Here is an 18,034-nt window from a genome sequence, read left to right as displayed (position 1 = left end):
ATAGTCATAGTTAACACAACTTTACAATATTTACTAAGCGAAGTCAACATTTTGTTTTCATTTTGTTCTCATTTAGTAAACTAATCACAGTGTGGGGTGCCAAGCATTAACATTTAATATAAAATACACAGCAAAATTAAGCATTTTTCTTCTAGATGTGTGGCAACAGGCTAGAACCTAAATGAAGAAAACATAAATTTGTGACATATCCATTCCTTTCAATAATAATGGCAGGGTAGGGATGTAAATAATATCTGAGCATCCATGTTCCTATTGTAGCCATGCCCCTGTAGTGGTTGCTGAATGTAATGGTTCACCTTTCACCCTGCCCAGCCAGACATCTATCTCACAGTCATTCAGAGATATAGAACAGTCCATCAGCTTTGTTTTTATTGAGGGGATTGAACTTGGATGGGTAAAGGATAGTTATGGGATGCCCAGAATGATTCAGCACAACTTGATTGGGACTTCTATATACACTCCAATATATACATAGTTACATAGTAGGTGAAGTTGAAAAAAGACACAAGTCCATCAAGTCCAACCTATGTGTGAGATTGTATGTTAGTATTACATTGTATATCCCTGTATGCTATGGTCATTCAGGTGCTTATCTAAAGCCTCCTACACGCGATCAGACTTTCCGACAACAAAACATTGGAATTGTGTAAAAATACAATACAGTAAAGAACCCTCTACACAGTTTAAGGTTAAACCTCTTTTCTTCTAATTTTAATGAGTGGCCTTGTGTCTTATTAAACTCCCTTCCGCTGAAAAGTTTTATCCCTATTGTAGGGTCACCGGTATGGTATTTGTAAATTGAAATCATATCCCCTCTCAAGCGTCTCTTCTCCAGAGAGAATAAGTTCAGTGCTCGCAACCTTTCTTCATAACTAATATCCTCCAGTCCCTTTATCAGTTTTGTTGCCCTTCTCTGTACTCGCTCCATTTCCAGCACATCCTTCCTGAGGACTGGAGCAAAAAAACAAAAAACTGGCCACTGCCCACACCCATCCTGAGGACTGGTGCCCAGAACTGGACAGCATACTCCAGGTGGGGCCAGAGCAGAGTCTTGTAGAGTGGAGAATTATTGCTTTATCTCTTGAGTTTATTCCTTTTTTAATGCATGCTAATATTCTGTTTGCTTTGTTAGCAGCAGCTTGGCATTGCATGCCACTGCTGAGCCTATCATCTAATAGGACCCCCAGGTCCTTTCCATCCTTGATTCCCCCAGAGGTTCTACCCCCCAGTGAGTAGATTGCATTCATATTTTTGCCACCCAAATGCATTATTTTAAATTTTTCTACATTAAACCTAATTTGCCATGTAGTTGCCCACCCCATTAATTTGTTCAGATCTACTTGCAATGTTTCCAATACAATGGTCCCAGGACAAAACCCTGGGAGACCCCACTTTCCACCCCTGACCATTTCAAATACTCCCCATTTATCACTACCCTCTGAACTCACCCTTATAGCCAGTTTTTAATCCATGTACTCACCCTATGGTCCATGCCAATGGACCTTACTTTGTACAGTAAATGTTTATGGGGAACTGTGTTAAATGTTTTAGGGAACCTTTAGGGAACTTAGGGAACTCATTCAAGTAATTGCCAGACCATTGTTTTTAATTTTTATTCACAGTCTACTGACTGGAATGGTACCAGCTGATTTGAAAAAAGCCAATGTAGCACCAATATTTAAAAAAGGGCCAAAATACATCACTGGGAATTACAGACCAGTTAGCCTAAAATCAATAGTATGCAAGCTCTTGGAGGAGATGATAAGGGACTATATACAAGATTTTAGTAATAAAAATTGTATCATTAGCAGTAATCAGCATGGATTCATGAGGAATCGTTCTTGCCAAACCAATCTATCAACTTTCTATGAGGAGGTGAGCTACCATCTAGATAAAGGGAGGACCGTAGACGTGGTATATCTGGATTTTGCAAAAGCTGCTTGATTGTTGGTGCGAATCAACAGAGCAGCGATGTGTCTGGAAAGAGGAAAGTGTGTCAGAGTGTGTGCTGCAGACTGGATCAAACCCCCCCTTGTGACCGGGAGAAGCAGAGGCGGGTGTGAACCAGATCAAACCCCCCCATTGAGACCGGGAGAAGCGGCGGTGGGTGACCCGAGGAGACTATGAGAGGCAGTTGGTGGGAGTGATGGAGTACAGAGGACGTGGTTTGACCGTGCAGTGACAGGTCTGACCAGGAGAAGGGGCAGGTAAGTGTGCCGCGGACCGGTGACAGGCAGAGAGGGGAAAGGTGGGAACGGTAAAAGGCAGGCTGACCATGGGAGACCATTGGTACTGACAAGCCCTGCAAGTGCCAGATTGCATGCGCGATTGAGCAGAGCAGACCCCTGATTTCTGGTGAATGATTTGAACACAGCAGAGCACACTCAGCACTGGAATTACTTTGACTACACAAAAGATTTATTTTAATCAGATCACAGAATTATATATATATATTTCAGGACCATATTTGTTCACTATTTAATAAGACTCTTTTGTACATTTATCACTGAAAAGCACTGCACACCATTTTTTATTTTATTGCCTTATCTGCCTGTTCACTGTGTAGAGGTGGGGGGGGGGGGGAGCAGAGGACTGTGTGGATGCTGGTCGAGGATGGAAATTGGTCCATGGTGACACTGGGCAGGGGAGCGCTAAGGTAATGAAACAGTATTATATGGTGACAGGTTAGTGGTCCAGTCCCCTCTGTGTCCTCCCCACGGCCCCCTCACCTGGTTCTACTGCTCTACCATGGCCCTGCCTCATCTGTCACACCTCCTCACACCTGGCTGGATGTGCCGCGGGTGCCAAAAAACCCCTTCAGGACCAAATACACCAATGGCTCCACTCTGCTCCTTGGTGCTCCACAAGCCGGCCACCGCCACTCTTATCAGCAGCAATTCTGGCACAGATAGCTCCAGCCATTGGCACTCCATGTCCCCACCAAAGTGCACAGCATCGCTCCTCAACGCAGGGCAGCAGGGGATGACATCAGTAGGAGGCGGGAAAACCCATCGCAGCTTACTCCGGCAGGTTTCGGCTCCATTCAGTCTCGGAGGTGGGGCATAACACGGCACGAATATGACAGTATCCAAACATTGATTATTACAGTCGTAGCATCGATGCCATATCGTGTATGGTCGAATTGCGATACATCGATGCTACGATTATTTTCAACAGCCCTAATCTATAGCCATAAAAGCTGTACCTTTAAGGCTCTTATCATGACACAAAGCATAGTGCTTTGATAAATTATGATTCAAAAAGCATTTACGAATATTTGCCAGATGCTCCTTGAGTGTAGTTTCTAGCTTGCGAATAATGCACCCCACGTAATGTAGGTAAGGGCATGTCATCATATAAACCACATTCTTCGTCGAACAGGTGATGAAAGATCTCACATCATACGTTCAACCAGTAACATTAGAGCTGAGAGAGAGGTACTTTCTCTCCCTAAGAAAGTTATTTAGACAAACCTTGCACTTTCTGCATCAAGAGTAGCCTTTAAAAAACCCCCAAAAATGTGGTCCTACTGGGGGTCTAATTACGTTTGGGGCTATCTGGAGCCTCAGAGGGGGTGCACCTGTGTCTGGTGAATATTCGTAAAGGCTTTTTGAATCATAGTTTATGAAAGAAATATGCTTTGTGTCATAACAAGAGCCTAAAAGGTACATCTTTTATGGCTATAGATATGTTTCATCAACACTGGAGAAGCAGCAATATTAGGAGGGAGATCTCAAAGATGGAGACCTGGTAGATTTTCTGTTTAAAATCTTACAGACCATTTGGCTTCAACATAGAATGAGATGTGCATGCCTTTCTCAATAACAGCTGAATCCCCAGATTACTCTTTTAGTATTTTTTAGCTAGGTTTTTCTCTGTTGTTTTTATATATTTATATTTTCTGTATTACCTGTTTTCAACCACTAGATGGTGGCTCTAGGTCTATTATATAGTCAGCTTTTGATTAAGCTGTAAATTTTATTAGTATTCTAATGTTACTTTTATTTCCATTTTTGGATGTCTTAAAGTACTCTCATTTTTACATATCTACTATTTATTTTTTTCAATTTGGCACAGTTTTCTCTCCTTCCCTCTCTCAGGGACCAGATGGGCATACTGTATACTGTTTTCCTATCTAGTCTCCCTAAACATGGCCGCCCTGGGTGTGTTTAGCCATGTACATCTAAGCCTTGCAAACATCTGGTTTGGACGTGATTCCGCTTCCGGCGGATGGGAGAGAGGCTTGGAGTGCAAGGGGAATGGGCGTTTCTATCTCTTCCCTTCTATATAAAGAAGATACGACAAGCTCTGACCACGCCCCTGATTACGTTCTATTGGACGAAGCGCCATATAGGGTGCTGCTCTGATGTCACAGCGTTGTCACGTGTTGACAGCGACCATCTCTGTGGTTGGAAATGAATGCTATGCATAACAGACTGCTGCTTCTGATATGCTTGCTTTTATTTGCTAAAATGTGAGTACCTTGGCTGTTTTTAAATAAATGTAATCCTGGTTTAATATACTACACCATGAGGAGTTGCTTTCTTGTATTCTATGGATGCACCTTTGAACTTCCATTTGGTGAGACTACAAGACCCAGCCATCTATGATTCAAGTGAAGTGGTTTTGTGGTGCTGTGGATGTATCATGCTTGTTTGACCACCTGTAATTCAGTGGTCCGTTTCCTTTGGTAAGAGGCCTGGTGTGTTGATGTTCAGTGGAGGATAAGTTCATGCTCACCTAATTGTGTCTTTGTCTACACCGTGGGTGGTTCCAGCTTTTTTCCCTGAACAAGGACTTTATTTTAAACACTATGGACTTTTACTTTTAATTTTAATGTTATGTTACTATAGCTGCATACATTTATTTTGTAATACATTACAGCAGCGAGCAGTTTTAAGTTAAATGTTTTCCTTTAGAAATGTAATGTAATGTAATTTTGCTGTGGTACTGCTATAAACACGGGAAAGATGCACTATGGGCAGACTAAGGAGACCCCCCAGGCACGCTATTTAAAGGAATATTTCATTTTTATTGTTTAACTTTAACCACTTGAGACCCGCGCTATAGCTGAATGACGGCTACAGCGCGGATCTCCTTTTCCGGGACTACGTCTATTGACCTAGTCCCGTGCACGAGCGGCCTGCGCGCCCCCTGAGGGGCGCGCGCGGCGCGCTCTGTGATCGGCGAGTCTATGAGACTCGCCTGATCACCGATCCGTGCAAGGGGTCGATCCCGACCCCTTATCACGTGATCAGCTGTCAGCCAATGACAGCTGATCATGTGATATAACGGAGCCGGTAATCGGCTATTATTCCTCATTATATTGTCAGCGCGAGGAGAAAAAAGAAAGCCGATCACTGGCGGCCGTGATCGGGACATCAGTCCCGATCACGGCCAGCCCTGCTACTGCCCACCTGCCCCCTGCCAGTGCCCACCTGCCCCCTGCCAGTGCCACATTAATAAAAAGTAAGTGCCCCCCGTCAGTGCCACCCAGCAGTGCCCACAGTGCCACCCAGCAGTGCCCACAGTGCCACCCAGCAGTGCCCACAATCTGCCTCAACAAAGGTGCTGCACCCCAGTGCCACATATCCGTGCCCATCAGTGTCATCTACCAGTGCCCAGCAGTGCCGCCCATCAGTGCCCAGCAGTGCCACCTATCAGAACCACCTATCAATGCCACCTATCAGTGCCCATCAGTCCCATCTATCAGTGGTACCTATCAGTGCCCATCCGTGCCACCCATCTGTGCCCCCCATCCATGCCATCTTATCTGTGCCCATCTTTGCCCATCAGTGCCCATCGGTGCCGCCTTATCTGTGCCTATTAGTGCCGCCTTAACTATGCCTATCAGTGCCCACCAGTGCAGCCTATCAGTGCCCACCAATGCAGCCTATCAGTGCCCACCAATGCAGCCCATCAGTGCCCACCAGTGCAGCCTATCAGTGCCGCCTCATCAGCGCACTTCAATGAGGGAGAAAAATGACCCGTTTGCAAAATTTTATAACAAACTATTAAACATGATTATTTTATTTTTTTTGCATCTTTTTTTGTTTGTTTAGCAAAAAATAAAACTCCGAGCTGTAATTAAATACCACCAAAAGAAAGCTCTATTTGTGGGAAAAAAAATGATAAAAATTTCATTTGGGTACAGTGTTGTATGCCCGCGCAATTGTCATTCAAAGTGCATCAGCGCTGAAGGCTGAAAATTGGTCTGGGACTGAGGGGGGTTTAAGTGCCCAGTAAGCAAGTGGTTAAGCATTAATGAAATCACTGCTCCCGAAAAACATCCACTTTTAAAACTTTTTTTTGCAGGACTTGGGTCCCCAAACACTTTTTATGGCAATAACATACATATAAGCCTTTAAAATTAGCACTTTTGGTTTTTCATGTTCGTGTTCCATAGACTTTTATGGTGTTCACACAAATGTATTGACTGTGTGCATGTAGGGGGGGGGGGGGGGGGGGGTGTTCAGCTCAGCCCGAGTTTTGGGGATGTGTGAGCTACAAAGGCACAGGAAATCTGGTCAAAATTGATGGCAAGATGAATGCAGTATGTTATCAAAAAATACTGGAGGAACAATTGCATTCATCAGCCAGGAAGCTGTGCATGCGACGTACTTGGACATTCCAACATGACAATGATCCAAAACACAAGGCCAAGTCCACCTGTCATTGACTACTGCAGAATAAATTGAAGGTTCTGGAGTGGCCACCTCAGTCTCCTGAGCTCAATATCATTGAGCCACACTGGAGAGATCTCAAACGTGCAGTTCATGCAAGAGAGCCCAAGAACTGGAGGCTTTTTGTTAAGAGGAATTGGCAGCTTTACCATTCGAGAAGATAAAGAGCCTCATCCATAAATACCACAAAAGACTTCAAGTTGTCATTGATGTTAAAGGGGGCAATACACAGTATTAAGAACTGGGGTATATAACTTTTAAACAGGGTCATTTGGGTAGTTTATGTTGTCATTATGATTTAAAAAAAGAGTAAACACTGTTGATTGATAATAAATGGCTTCAGCCAAACACTAACCATGAGTGAAAGAAAAGTTTTTGTGTTATCATTCATATTCTCTGAAAAATGGCCAAGAAATCATAAATCCTGCCAGGGTATGTAAACTTATGAGCACAACTGTATATATAGTCTTCTCTTGGCATTTACAATATGTACATTGTATTCCTAACTATAAGTCCCTACAGCTACAAACAATTACACACATATTAAGATCAGAGCATTTCCACTTAGGAGAAATCCTCTGCTCCATTCAGAGATACAGTGGTGTGAAAAAGTGTTTGCCCCCTTCCTCATTTCCTGTTCCTTTGCATGTTTGTCACACTTAAGTGTTTCGGAACATCAAACCAATTTAAACAATAGTCAAGGACAACACAAGTAAACACAAAATGCAATTTGTAAATGAAGGTGTTTATTATTAAAGGTGAAAAAAAATCCAAACCATCATGGCCCTGTGTGAAAAAGTGATTGCCCCCCTTGTTAAAACATACTATAACTGTGGTTGTCCACACCTGAGTTCTATTTCTCTAGCCACACCCAGGCCTGATTATTGCCACACATGTTCACAATCAAGGCATCACTTAAATAGGAGCTGCTTGACACAGTAAGGTCCACCAGAAGATCCTTAAAAGCTACACATCATGCCGAGACCCAAAGAAATTCAGGAACAATTGAGAAAGAAAGTAATTGAGATCTATCAGTCTGGAAAGGGTTATAAAGCCATTTCCAAAGCTTTGGGAATTCAGCGAACCACAGTGAGAGCCATTATCCACAAATGGCGAAGACATGGAACAGTGGTGAACCTTCCCAGGAGTGGCCGGCCGCCCAAAATTACCCCAAGAGCGCAGTGACGACTCATCCAAGAGGTCACAAAAGACCCCACAACAACGTCCAGGGAACTGCAGGCCTCACTTGCCTCAGTTAAGGTCAGCGTTCATGCCTCCACCATCAGGAAAAGACTGGGCAAAAATGGCCTGCATGGCAGAGTTCCAAGGAGAAAACCACTGCTGAGCAAAAAGAACATCAAAGCTCGTCTCAATTTCTCCACAACACATCTTGATGATCCCCAAGACTTTTGGGACAACATTCTGTGGACCGATGAGACAAAAGTGGAACTCTTTGGAAGGTGTGTGTCCAAGTATATCTGGCGTAAAAGGAACACAGCATTTCATAAAAAGAACATTATACCAACAGTAAAATATGGTGGTGGTAGTGTGATGGTCTGGGGCTGTTTTGCTGCTTCAGGACCTGGAAGACTTGCCGTGATAAAAGGAACTATGAATTCTGCTGTCTACCAAGAGATCCTGAAGGAGAATGTCCGACCATCTGTTCGTGTACTCAAGCTGAAACGAACTTGGGTTCTGCAGCAGGACAATGATCCTAAACACACCAGCAAGTCCACCACCGAATGGCTGAAGAAAAACAAAATGAAGACTTTGGAGTGGCCTAGCCAAAGTCCTGACCTGAATCCTATTGAGATGTTGTGGTATGACCTTAAAAAGGCCGTTCATGCTCGAAAACCCTCTAATGTAACTGAATTAGGACAATTCTGCAAAGATGAGTGGGCCAAAATTCCTCCAGGATGCTGTAAAAGCCTCATTGCACGTTATAGCAAACGCTTGGTTGCAGTTGTTGCTGCTAAGGGTGGCCCAACCAGTTATTAGGTTTAGGGGGCAATCACTTTTTCACACAGGGCCATGATGGTTTGGATTTTTTTTCACCTTTAATAATAAACACCTTCATTTACAAATTGCATTTTGTGTTTACTTGTGTTGTCCTTGACTATTGTTTAAATTGGTTTGATGTTCCGAAACACTTAAGTGTGACAAACATGCAAAGGAACAGGAAATGAGGAAGGGGGCAAACACTTTTTCACACCACTGTAGATAGACAGCCATATCATCCTGAAGAGTCCTGCAAAACAGACAAACATCCTATCCTACCACTACCTGTACACTTTACAACATTGCTGCCAGAAGGGAGTTATTAATCCTGCTAACAGGAGGAATAGCAGTTCTTCTTGGAATTCCTGATAGGAGGGGCCCCTCCTCAGGCAAACAGGTTCCTCAAAGTGTTAGTTCAAAGACCAGACCTCACCCTTAGTGTCCTTACAATGGGATACATCTCATCCGTTGGGCACCCAGGATGACTGGCCAGTCTGTTCTTGCAAAGTCAGGTTGTACTTTAAAAGTCCTTCTCGCGCATAAAAGTGTGGATCAGGCAACCTCTTTCTGCTACCCCCTTCCTCCCTGATAGAGACAGAGTGACTCTTTGTAGGCCATCCCATCCATGCAACCATCACTCTGTTCTAGTAGATGTACTTCCCCAGCTGCTATTCCTTTTAAGTGTTCACAAATCAGTTGCTCAGGTTTCCTCACATTTTGGCACCCACTGCGGCTTAGGGACGTGCAGAAACTCCCAAATCAGGTCATCCTCCCACTCTCCCCAGGAGTACTCAATGATGTTCATGACAAGCAACTCTCCTTTGAACCTCCCATTGAAATCTAGAAAACCTGGGCAGCTCCCTAAGTTTTCTTTTTCCAGGCTGGACACAGGCATTAGGGGACCTCTTCATCCACTGCCTGTAAGTGGGCGCTCTGGTCTGAGTGGTGGAGGGACAAATAGTTGTCTGCTGCAGATAGGGGTTCCTGTAGCTCGGTCAGGCTCTCCAGCAAAACCTGGCTCCTCTCTTCCCTCAGACGGCACCTCTAGGACCTGGGAACCTCCGGTCTCCCATTCCTTCTCTGAGTAGCTTTCAGGAGATGACCACTCTGCTAGCTTTTCTAGGGACCAAAATTCCTCTATCAGTCTGGGGGATCCCCAATCTACTGTATGGCTTTGCCCCTGCACTCCCCTTCCAGCTCACCCAGGGCAGACTCCCCTCCAATGCTGGTTCCTTCCGATCAGGGATAGCAAGGGGCATAGATGCAGCAGGAATTTCAGGGACATCTTGCTCCTGCAGAGCAGTACTTACAGTTACCAGGTCCCCAACCAGGCTGCAAGCCATAGCAGACCCCCTCCAGTGTCACTTTTCTTCGCAGGGGTGTCACCAGGTTTAGTCTCGACCCCACCTTTCTAAGATGACTCTAGGCCCGCTCCAGCTTCCGGGATGTCCGTGGCTGCAATGTGCAGAGTCCTGAATGCAGGTCCACTTGATAGTATTGCGGATCCTGCTGGCTGGATGCAAGCCGAGTAAGCAGTTCATCACAATGGCCACACCGGATCCAGGCACTGACCATAGAGGACGGTATCCGACACTCTGGGCACAGCAGGCACACCTGTCCCATCCCCTCGATCATTCCCAGGCTAAATCCCCAGTAATGCAGTAATGCTCCATGGATAGTAGTATTGACCAGCTTCCACTCCTGCATTTCAGGCAACCAAGTCAGTGCGGGTAGCATACGTCCATTATCCATCATCTTGATCCTCTGCCTTGTAGTGTCTGCTGCTAGCAGGGAATGCTGGGCCTCCTCTAGGGCTTGGCACATCCCCTCGCTTCCAGACATGCTGGCGTCTCAAGAACTGATAGTCAGGCCCCTCCCATGAGCATGCTGTTGTAACCCCTTGACTACAAACTGAAGGTTGCAGGCATGCTGTAACTAGCAGGACTTGTCAAGGCATGTCACTTGGCACCGACTGTGCCCAAGCAACTAAAAGCAGATGTACACTGACCTCCGCGGTGGTTGTCGGTAGCAACAATAAAGTTTGTACCCCATGCCTCACTGAAGGGAACACATTTAGCACAGTCCCACCCGCAGGCTTACCACGATCACCCGGGGCAACATTAGACAGTTTCAGGCACACTTTTCTGTTCAAAGCAGAAATTTGGAGCAAAGGTTCAGAATGTCCAGCAATAGCAGATCACTGGACATATTTGTAATCTTATTAAATAATCTGAACCCCAAACAATTTGCCTGCACTAAGCCATGATTGCAACAATTAAAAAATGTTACCCCGTTTCTTACCCAGCCATGACCAAGACAGATTTAACAGCTCTCATTCCAAAATCATAGTGATCTTGTTGTGATAACTGCTCACTACACAGTTTATACATTTGTGTCATCTTCCTGGCCAAAACTTTACTGGATTCAAATCCTTCAGAATACAGAATAACCTGCAATAAATGAATAGCGTTAGTCTACATTCAGATTGGCTTTATTTACATTTTTGAATCAATGTGTATTTTTTTTAGACATTTTCTACTACTACTAGCACTACCAATTCAAAAAATGCATTTTTACAATTTCTACAAACTGATTATTCCGAAACAGTAAGAACATCTACCCATATGTGTTTTAAAGTAAACGCTTTTCTTCTTAAGGGCTCAGACCACTATAGCAATCATTTTTAAAAGAAAAATAATATGTTTAGAAAATACTGTAAAAGTGATTAATGCTATAAGTTGGAAAAAAGAAGTAGACCTGTAGATAATTTTATATATACCCATGGTGAAGTCTTTAAGAAGTGGGTTGTGTCTTCCAACAGTTACAGTTTAACTCATTTTAACTAAAATACATGCTCAAAGCATAAACTTTATACGTGGTAAATATATGTAGTTGTTTCAGTCTGTCCTATGCAAAAGCACCTAAAGGTAATGTACATTTTTGGTCATGTCTTTTTTATTTGTTCTGTTAATATTTGATATTTACGATTTCCACCCAGCAGGTGGAGTGTTTGGGCTATTTTTCACATGCTTAAGCCTGGTACACACTATACGTTTTTTTTCTTCGTTCAAGCCATCGGGCAAAGCCATTGTATTAACTAAGAAATGTTAGTACAGCAATCTGCCCCGCTAAGCTATTGTGTTCTGACTGGGGGGGGGGGGGCGACTCCCCTGCCAGAACACACCGGTCTGTGCTCTTAGCCATTGGCGCTGATCAGATGCTGATCAGCAGAGATTTTTCGGTCATACTGGCCATTCAGACCATCAGGCAAGCTGCTGTACACACAGGCCGAATGTCGGCCGGTTTCTATTAAACCAGCTAAAACCGCCCAATATTCAGGCCAATGTGTACGGTCCTTTACCAGGCCTATCTTATTTGCTGAAAACGCCTTTTGTGTATAGTGGTCAATAACTGAAGCTCAAATTACACACACAGATGAATTTGGAGCTACTCGACCCCCTCCTTGCTCTGTATGACTACGTAAAAAGTTCCTAAAAGAAAGAAACAGTGTGAAAAAGACCTCAGACCTAAAATATATCACTTATGTGAAAATGCAACACAACTACCAGCCACATGTATAAGAGTCCTGAAATTATATTGTTTATGGCTGTGTGTTTTGAGTAAGAGGATGAGTCAACAAATTACCGGATAAGGCCTTTATTTAAAGTGGTTGTAAACCTCATATATAAAATATGAACAAAGTATATCCCTCTACAGTGTGTACTTGTCTCAATTAAGAGCGCTAAGTGTCATTTCTCCCTGCTGCTTCCTTACCCTGCTGTCAGCATGAGTCACTTCTGAAAAGTTTTCCTGACACCAAGAGAAAAAAAAGGTGACAGGGGAGGGAGCTCCAGCTGATTGACAGCCTCAGCTCTGCTCCTGTGTGCTGTGTGAAGGGGGTGTCCCCCCCCCCCCCCAATCAGTTGTCAGTGCTCTCTCTCTCCGTTGAGCTCTTCAGAGTGTGACTTAAGCTTTCCGCTCCCTTTTTCTGACAGCTCAGACAAATCCTGGACTTTGAATGGATGTAAAGAAGAGAAAACTGCAGATAGCCAGGTACAACTTATGTAGGAGGATTTGTTTCATCCCTGTGTATCATCTGAGGCGAGGCACTTCACTGCATATATGTAAGGGTTTACAACCACTTTAAAGATCCATCATATAAACCTGGCAAGTAGTACCCAAAGGTCTCTTCTCCTTTATGGAGGGACTTAATTTCAAGTAGTACATATAAGTATAACTATAGCAATACATATTAAATACAGAATTAAAAAATGTAAGATCTTCATACCAATGTATATAGTCACATAGATTGATTATGAATAGATAAACTATATTATTAGCATGCATGCATTTACCTCTGCAATCAAGGCATAATTTGGTACCATCATAGAGAATGGTCTAAAGAGAGCCTTGAGGTTGTCAGGCAGCTCAGTCCTTCCAGCATAACCAGGATTCATTGTAATAAATGCTGCACATGTCATAACCAGCTTAATCTCACGACCTTCAAACATGAATCTGGATAGCTAGAAAACAAAGCAGATGAGAGCATGTCATTTATTGTAAATAAATAGAGAGCATCATACATTTATGTATTTTATCAAAAATTTAAATTACTAGTAGCTTTATTAAAATGAAAAAACAGAAGGACACATCGTTAAAGAAGATCTCCGAACAACACTGGACTCCATTTTATCAATAAAAACTCAACAGCCAGTGAGATCTTCAACTTCCATTTTGAAGACAAACAAGGGATAGACAGAAAGGATAAGGACTTACAGAACAGAGTCACAGAATCAGCAGCTTTGCAGGATAACTGCACAAATGGCATCAAGATGTATACCCAGTTCTATTTAAAGAATCTCTCTGATAAAAAATACTTTATTCAGGATACAGTTAATACACTATATTACCAAAAGTATTGGGACACCTGCCATGTGCCTGACATGCGCATGAACTTTAATGGCACCCCAGTCTAAGTCCGTTGGGTTCAATATTGAGTTGGCCCACCCTTTGCAGCTTCAACTCTTCTGGGAAGGCTGTCCACAAGGTTTAGGAGCGTGTCTATGGGAATGTTTGACCATTCTTCCAGAAGCGCATTTGTGAGGTCAGGCACTGATGTTGGACGAGAAGGCCTGGCTCGCAGTCTCTGCTCAAATTTATCCCAAAGGAGTTTTATTGGGTTGAGGTCAGGACTGTGCAGGCCAGTCAAGTTCCTCCACAAGGTCCATAAAGATATGGATGAGCTAGTTTGGGGTGGAAAAACTTGACTGACCTGCACAGAGTCCTGACTTCAACCTGGTAGAACACCTTTGGTATGAATTCAATTCATACAATTCAATCAGTGACTTCAAGCCTTCTTGTCCAACATCAGTGCCTGACCTCACAAATGCACTTCTCGAAGAGTGATCAAACAAGATAGATAGATAGATAGATAGATAGATAGATAGATAGATAGATAGATAGATAGATAGATAGATATTCATTTCTGCCTACAGTTCCAGAGACCATGAGCTGCTGGCTTCCATTAAATGTGATTTCTTGTGTATTTTGTTGCTACTCTTAATATAGAGTTTAGTGAAAACCAGTTCACTTTGCTTCCAGACCTCCATTAATTTAAAGTGGTTGTTACCCTAAAAAAATAGAGATCCTCTTTCCTTAAAGCAGGTTAAATAGCACAGTGCTTGTGCTGTCTAACCCCCCCCCCCTGGAAACTGTAATAAACCTGGCTGATCCTGGCAGTTTCTGCCCTCCCCTCTGTAAACTGACCACGGTTTATCATGGCTGCTGAGCCCTTTTGCTGTCATCTCTGTTCTCCCCTGTCCTCTCTCCCCTCCCCTTCCTGCCTGTCAGCTCAGCAGTCTGTGTCTCTGTCTCCGCTCCCTCCCTGACTTCAACCTGGTAGAACACCTTTGGTATGAATTCAATCAGTGACTTCAAGCCTTCTTGTCCAACATCAGTGCCTGACCTCACAAATGCACTTCTCGAAGAGTGATCAAACAAGATAGATAGATAGATAGATAGATAGATAGATAGATAGATAGATAGATAGATAGATAGATAGATAGATAGATAGATAGATAGATATTCATTTCTGCCTACAGTTCCAGAGACCATGAGCTGCTGGCTTCCATTAAATGTGATTTCTTGTGTATTTTGTTGCTACTCTTAATATAGAGTTTAGTGAAAACCAGTTCACTTTGCTTCCAGACCTCCATTAATTTAAAGTGGTTGTTACCCTAAAAAAATAGAGATCCTCTTTCCTTAAAGCAGGTTAAATAGCACAGTGCTTGTGCTGTATAACCCCCCCCCCCCCCTGGAAACTGTAATAAACCTGGCTGATCCTGCCCTCCCCTCTGTAAACTGACCACGGTTTATCATGGCTGCTGAGCCCTTTTGCTGTCATCTCTGTTCTCCCCTGTCCTCTCTCCCCTCCCCTTCCTGCCTGTCAGCACAGCAGTCTGTGTCTCTGTCTCCGCTCCCTCCCCCATGCCCCCCCCCCCCCCCCGCTGCTGTTAGTAAAAAACTACATTTGATGTACTCTGTGTCCCATGGTGTATGAAAAAGAAAATATGAATTTTCGGCATACTTACCAATAAAATCCATTTATTTGAGTACATCATGCAACACAGAATTAGGCTAATATTCATTACCTATTGGATTATACGCCATCTCTAGGTGAATGGACACTTGAAGACAAAGTCTTGGACAGGAAGTGACCCCTATATAACCCCTCCCAGGAAGTTCATCAGTTTTGTAGCAAGCACTAAATCCTCAAAAAAGATTGGAGGGACCTCTGTGTCCCATAATGTACTCAAAGAAAGGGATTTTATAGGTAAATATGACAAAAAAATCCTATTTTCTTTTTCATACATCATGGGACACAGAGTTAGGCTAATATTCATTACCTACTGGGACATCCCAGAGCAATAACCTTGAGGGGAGGGAGACACCCTGCCAAACAATAGCCATCAGACCATATAAGGCAGCCCACACTACACTGCGGCCGAAAAGCTGAATTCTCAGCTGCTCGAACATCCACTTGATTACATTTGTGAAGGTATGTACTGAAGACCAGGTAGCAGCCTTACAAACATGAGCCACAGATACCTGATGGCAAAAAGCCCAGGAGGTTCCTACACCCCTGGTAGAATGAGCTCTTACCCTAAAGGGAGGCCATAGGACTGAATGACCAAATGATGGACCTTATTGGCAATGGAAGCCCTGGAAGCTGTCTGCCCCTTCTTGGGTCCTTTTGGTAAAACAAAAAAGGGGTCTGATCCTCAGAGCTCTGCAGATCTAGACAAATAAACCTTGACTACCCAGACAATGTCCAAAGAATGCAGTCTCTCTTCTGCCAAACGAGGCTGAGGGAAAAAAGAAAGCAAAATAATGATTTAAATGAAAGGCTGACACCACTTTTGCCAAAAAGGATGGAACAGGTCTTAACATGACCCTGTCGTGGTTAAGGATCAAGTTCCCAGCATGAAAAGAACGCCAACTCCGTCACCCTTATAGCTGAGGTCATTGTCATCAGGAAGGCTAGCTTATGTGACAGCAAATATAATGGAATTTCATTGATAGGCTAAAATGGTTGTTTCTGTAACACAGACAGCACCAAGTTCAAGTCCCAAAGACACATAGGTGACCTAATGGGGGGGGAGCAAAACAGTTGCCCCCTGTGTAAAGGTTCAGACCAGCGAATGGGAGGCTAAAGGCCTTTGGAAGACTATCTACAGGGCCGAAATCTAATCTCTGATTGTACTCAAATCCAATCTGAATTCCACAGCTGACTGTAGAAATAAAAGACTCTCTCAATCACGTATTTCCAAGGATTCCATTTTCTGGCTTCACACTAAGCAATATAAGTCTTCCAGACCTTAAGATGAATCTTCCTAAGGACAGATTTTCTAGCATTCACTAGGGTAGACACCACTGGTCCCAAGATGCCATGGTCCTTCAACACCCTGGCTTCAATAGCCATGCCTCAAATTTAGAGACTATAAATTGGGGTGGAATATAGGACCTTAAGACAGTAGATTGGGGTGGCATGGAAGCGTCCATAGCCCATCTATTGCCAATCTCACAATCTCCAGCAACCAGGGCCTTCTGGGCAAGGCTGGTGCCACCAGAATGACTGGAACCCCCTCTCTCTGAATCCAGCGCAACAAATGTGGAAGGAGAGGGATCAGGGGGAAAGCACAAACATGGAACTACCAGAGCATCTGCTCCGATTGCCAGAGGGTCCCTTGTTCGGGACACAAACTGCTGTAGCTTGTAGTTGAACCTGGATGCTAATAGGTAGACCTCTGGCCACCCCCAGCACTCGCAAATTTCCTAGAACACTCCTGGGTGTAAGGACCATTCCTCTGGGCAGATCTTCTGGCGGATGAGATAATCTGCCTTCCAGTTCTTTACGCTCGTAATATGGACTGCTGAGAGAATCTACACATGTCCCTCTGCCCAGGCTAGTATGTGGTTCACCTACTTAAGAGCTGAATGACCCCTGGTACCACCTTGGTCGTTTATATAGACCACTGCAGTGGCATTGTCGGACTGAACTCTGATAGGGCAGTCCTGAAGCTCCACCATCCAGGACGGTAGGGCCAGACGTACTGCCCGTAAATTCAGGATGTTGATGGGCAGGTTTTGTTCTGTCCCTGACCATTTCCCCTTAGCTGTGAGCCCTTCTAGGGTCACTCCCCAGCCTGAGAGACTGGCATCTGTGGTCAGTACTCTTCAAGTTAATGGAAGGAAGGATCTTCCCTTTTGCAGGTTCTGATCCTGCAACCACCAGCTTAGGCTTAAACATGCCCAAGGCGATAAGAACATTGGATAATCCAGGGCTTGTCCTCTCCTATTTTGAGCCAAAAAGATGTCTTGTTGTATAGGTCTGTAATGGAACTGGGCATAGGGCACTGCCTCGAAGGAGGATACCATCCTTCCTAGAAGACTCATACAGAGCTGAATGGAGGGTTGTATGGTGCTCCTTATATGACACACCTGATCCTTCAGGGCACAGATCTTTAGGGGTGACAAAAATACCCTTTCTTGGATCGTATCTAAGATCAGACCGAAATACTTCAGACTTTGAGCTGGTCTCAAGGCTGACTTTTTGGTATTTATGACCCATCCTAAGCTTTCCAAACGCCGCACTGTGCGTGCTATGCTCTGTTCTAGAGCCTGCAGTGAGTGATCTCTGAGCAGCAGGTCATCCAGATACCCAAGCACCAAGATCCCTTGGGCCCTTAAAAGACCCAGTACTGGTGCTAGGACCTTTGTGAACACCCGGGGAGCTGGTGCAAGCCTAAAGGGTAGAGCCACAAACTGAAAAT

At 44.0% G+C, this 18,034-nt stretch overlaps 1 protein-coding gene across 1 annotated transcript in view; it reads right to left on the bottom strand.

Annotated features, from left to right (window-relative positions):
* Window positions 1–18,034, bottom strand: part of DNAH6 (dynein axonemal heavy chain 6) — a 418,858-nt gene that overhangs the window by 219,710 nt on the left and 181,114 nt on the right. The window contains exons 31-32 of the mRNA XM_077476093.1: window positions 13,058–13,225; window positions 11,004–11,152 (exon numbers count right to left, since the gene is read on the bottom strand). Coding sequence (XP_077332219.1) covers window positions 11,004–11,152; window positions 13,058–13,225 — 317 coding nt within the window. The remainder of the gene's footprint in view (window positions 1–11,003; window positions 11,153–13,057; window positions 13,226–18,034) is intronic.

Source organism: Lithobates pipiens, unplaced genomic scaffold (assembly GCF_037356315.1).
Source record: "Lithobates pipiens isolate NorthernLeopardFrog02 unplaced genomic scaffold, aLitPip1_a1.2 Scaffold_13, whole genome shotgun sequence".
Taxonomy (NCBI): domain Eukaryota; kingdom Metazoa; phylum Chordata; class Amphibia; order Anura; family Ranidae; genus Lithobates; species Lithobates pipiens.
The sequence above is the reverse complement of the archived record's forward strand: the minus strand, read 5'-3'. Positions and strand labels throughout refer to the sequence as shown.